This window comes from Corylus avellana, chromosome 9 (genome assembly GCF_965113065.1).
Source record: "Corylus avellana chromosome 9, dhCorAvel1.hap1.2, whole genome shotgun sequence".
Lineage (NCBI taxonomy): Eukaryota > Viridiplantae > Streptophyta > Magnoliopsida > Fagales > Betulaceae > Corylus > Corylus avellana.
This window is the reverse complement of record NC_142498.1, coordinates 15,669,435-15,673,611: the sequence shown is the minus strand read 5'-3', so window position 1 is coordinate 15,673,611 and position 4,177 is coordinate 15,669,435. Positions and strand designations below refer to the sequence as shown.

At 38.5% G+C, this 4,177-nt stretch overlaps 1 protein-coding gene across 1 annotated transcript; it reads left to right on the top strand.

Annotated features, from left to right (window-relative positions):
• The first annotated feature begins 1,282 nt into the window (after positions 1-1,282).
• Positions 1,283-1,762, top strand: LOC132190964 (mitogen-activated protein kinase kinase kinase 20-like). The gene has a single exon (XM_059605989.2). It carries the CDS (start codon positions 1,283-1,285, stop codon positions 1,760-1,762), a length of 480 nt encoding a protein of 159 aa, XP_059461972.2.
• Positions 1,763-4,177: the final 2,415 nt, after the last annotated feature.

Below are 4,177 nucleotides of genomic sequence, written 5' to 3'. Positions count from 1 at the left end.
ATAGTAACATGTGAAGTAATAGGGGAGGACTTTAGTTTTAAGACCAGAGCATCAGCAATCTTCTTGTCCTTGTCCTTTTTGCTTGCCATGGTGGCACTGTAAAAATTCACGGGTAAAAAAGTCTGGAATTGAATTGTCACTGCCTTTAATATATTCAATATAAAAATCAAAAACACTTAAAATAGCTTGCCATATATATATAATATTTGATCATTTATGGCAACAAAATGCGCCGCTAATGATAGAAAGTCGCCGTTAATAGCTTTCCATTACAGCTTCAACATAGGAAAAAAATGTATGTCAATTTATTAGCGTCGACAAAATTGTTGCCGCTAATAGTCGCTCATTAGTGGCGACTCTTGGGTTGCCACTAATAATCTTGATGCTAATGATGCAAATTCTTGTAGTATATATATAATATCATAGAAATAAAATTGACTTTTATGACATAAAACCTAGCACATAACAATGTCTTCCATGAGCACACTAAATACATAGAGGTGATTGTCATTTTGTGTGGCATAAACTACAACAGGAACTTTGTGCCTATGTCATATTGCCTTTACCGATTAACTGGTCAATGTAATCAGTAAAACATATCCTCCTAGCAATTTCTCTGACCTCATTTTCAACTCAAGGTGGTATCTATGTTCTTACCTTAGAGTTGAAAGAATATTTTAGAATCCAAGAAATGATAAATGATAAAATTCATTCTTTCAACCATTTTTATATAGTGAATGAATGAATTCACTATTAAATTTATGTGAGACTTACACGAGTCAACAAATCCAATGGTCAATTTATTGGATTTACAAAAAAATATGGTTGAAAGATGGTTATTTAATATAAGATATCTTGCATTATATGCTCTGTATTAGATGTCCAAACCCAGAGGATCTTGTTACCTTATTTGTTTCGTAAAAGATATCGATATCTCGCTCTATTTGCCATGTGTTTAGTTTATTAAAGGGAAAAATATAGTTTAGCCTTCCAAACTACCAGCCGTTTTTGATTTAGTCCCCTAATGTTTCAAAAGCGATAAAGTAGCCCTCCAAACTACCAAACTTTTGCATTTTGGCCACTCAATTAGTCAAAACCGTCAGTTTGGATGAAAACTACAAAACAACATCGTTTCATTAAGGGTAAGTTACCAGAATGCCCTTTTGAAAAAAAAAAATCAATTTTAAAAAGTGTTTAGGAAACGACATCGTTTTCACTCTAGTCCCTAAACACACAGCAGCTTCGTTTTCACTCTCTGTGTTTTTGTGCTTGTTCGGATTTCATGGCGATGTGGCAAAGGTGGCGGGTTCTTGGCATGGGAACGTACGGCACTGTGTTCTTGGTTGAACCCGGTGATCCCACGGCTCCATTGATCGCCGTTAAGACGTGCCCTCTTGAGAAGTCGTTCTCCCTCCTGTTGGAGGAAAGAGTGTTGGTGCAACTGTGTGGTTGTCTGAATATTGTTTCCTGCCTTGGGAGTTCACTCACCGTCAAAGACGGTACCAGACTCTACAATTTGTTTCTTGAATTTGCGGTCGGAGGTACTCTTGAAGATTTGATCAAGAAAGAGTTGGGTTTGTGCGAGTGGGACATGCGCTGCTATGTGCGTATGATCGTCCAGGGTCTCTGTTCTGTGCATGGAAAGGGTATGGTGCACTGCAATCTCAAACCCAGTAATATCTTGGTCTTTCCCGATGAAGGAGGTGTGCTGAATGTTGATCGGCTCAAGATCGTCGACTTTGGGCTTGCCAAGGAAGGCTGAGACTACAAAGAAGAAATGGGATTTTGGAGGTTCAAGTTTCGGGGCACCCCTTACTACATGTTGCGGGAGTCGGTTGCTTTTGGCGAGATTGGGGTGCCGTTGGACATATAGTCACTGGGTTGTATTCTGGTTGAGATGGTTATTGGGAAGCCTACCTTGTGGAAGTATCGAAATCTGAACGCCAAGAAACCAGGTGTTTTTTACAACATATGGTTACTTGATCTTGTTAGCAAATTCTTTGGATCTTTGTTCTCAATTTTAATTTCAAAAATGGAAACGGCAAGAAACCCTCCTGATGATCATCGTTTCTCTGCCGGCAATGGCAAGTCCGGCATCACACACCTCGTCACCGAAAATTCTGTTTAGTTTCACCATCTCTGCTTTGACTTTATCCAACTCTTTATAAATGCCTTCCATTTCCCTTACTTTTGAATGTGGATTTCAAAGAATCTAAACTCTAACTAAAAAGCCAAAACAACAAACCATAGGAAACTTACATCGCCTGGTGCTTCCTACACAAGGTAAAGCCCAACCCAAAAACACAGGAGGAACACAGAACAGGAGGCACAAATCCAAGAACAGAGCACATGAAACAAATGAGGAATAGGGGGAAGGAGAACGTACCCAAAATAGAAATTTGGAGAAAAAATTTCCTCTAATTTGACCCATGCCGTGGGTCTCTGGTGACCCAAGCGGGTCTTGGCTAGAGACCCGTCGTGGGTCTGTTGACCCATGACTGGGTCTGGCAGCTAGACCCGCATGGGTCACGGCGACCCACGTCTCTCTCTCTCTCTATCTCTCAGGCAGCCACTGTTTGTCCTAGAAATATCAACAACAACACTCAACGAAACTCTAGAGCGAACCGATCTAGTGCGGATGAATGATTTTCCAGTGAACTAACCTTGCCGGAGGAGCCCTTAAAACCATCGCAGCCTTCGTCGGATCCGTGGAAGTCACTGCGAGTGAGCCAGCCCCAGTGATCTTCTCTGGAGTCACAAATTTTTTCGCATCATCGGGTAAGCAAGCTTTCTTCGTTTTTGTCTGCCCATGTCAGTACTTGTAGCATTTTTTCTCTAGTTTTTTTTTTTTTTTTTTTCAACTTGCCAATGGCCACGTCAGTAAGTAAACTTTGTTTGTAAAAGTTGTGCATAGACGTAGCAGCTCTCTTCTTCGTTTTTACGGTTGTATGGAGAAGAAAACCAAGAAACCAAGCTGTTGCGACGTCGTTTCCTAAACCCTTTTTAAAATTGATATTTTTTTTTTCAAAAGGGCATTCTAGTAATTTACCCGTAATGAAACGACGTCGTTTTGCAGTTTTCATCCAAACTGACGGTTTTGACTAATGGAGTGGCCAAAATGCAAAAGTTTGGTAGTTTGGGGGGCTACTTTATCACTTTTAGAACATTAGGGGGCTAAATCGAAAACGGCTAGTAATTTGGGGGGCTAAATTATATTCCCTTTATTAAATTTTATTTTCCTTATATTCTTTGTACTACATATATATTATACGAACAAACTACAGTACTCCAATATAGATAGGTATGGTGTAACAAACCAGTCTCACTTTAGGGAGAAAATTAGTCCACATAGACTGGATGGATAATAAATGAACTCATAAGTGTTAAGTCTCACGCACATACACATGGGTTTCTTCTAAGTAAGACTGGCTTTATATGCAATTTTGGAGAGATTCAATTGCAACTTGATTAGTCGTTTTAAATATAATTAGCGTTTTTTTTATTTTTTTAGAGTTACAAATGGTATTAGAGCCACCTAGTGACACCATGTGATATCATAACACTATATGACTTAGCTCTGACAAGGACATCATAGATTTAAGGGGGGGAGATTGTAACACCCAATTAAATTGCACATTGAAAAGATGATTAGCTTAGGATTTATAAGTGATTATAAAGAACTTCAATTGTAACTTCGGTAGTCCTATTAGAGTGATGATGCAGACATGTTTAACACTTTTCTTTAAATCGTTACATATGGTCATACAGTTTTCGACACAAAATATTCTTCTTTCGTTTTTCTTTCTTCTACCATTTTCTTCACAAAATTCTGGATCTTTGAACATAAATTTCCATGGCTCAATCCAGTTAACTCGATCTAGGTCATGTTTCGTGCAACATATTAGCAGTAAATATATACTCAGAAAAAATAATCAGTACACTGTACATAGCAGCTCATCTAAATTTACTGAAGCATGCACTTGAACAAATTTTCATTTGTTTAAATGTTTTGATGTTTTCGATCGGTCCACACGCAATGTAGGCAGTTTCTAATGAAGAAACTTCTGATTTGGATAGGCCTCTTATGCCAACTCACTCACCGGCTTTTTTCTTGAGGCTGGTGAGAATTATTATGAAGCATTTCAATTCTCCAATTTCACACTTGTAATATAAAAAC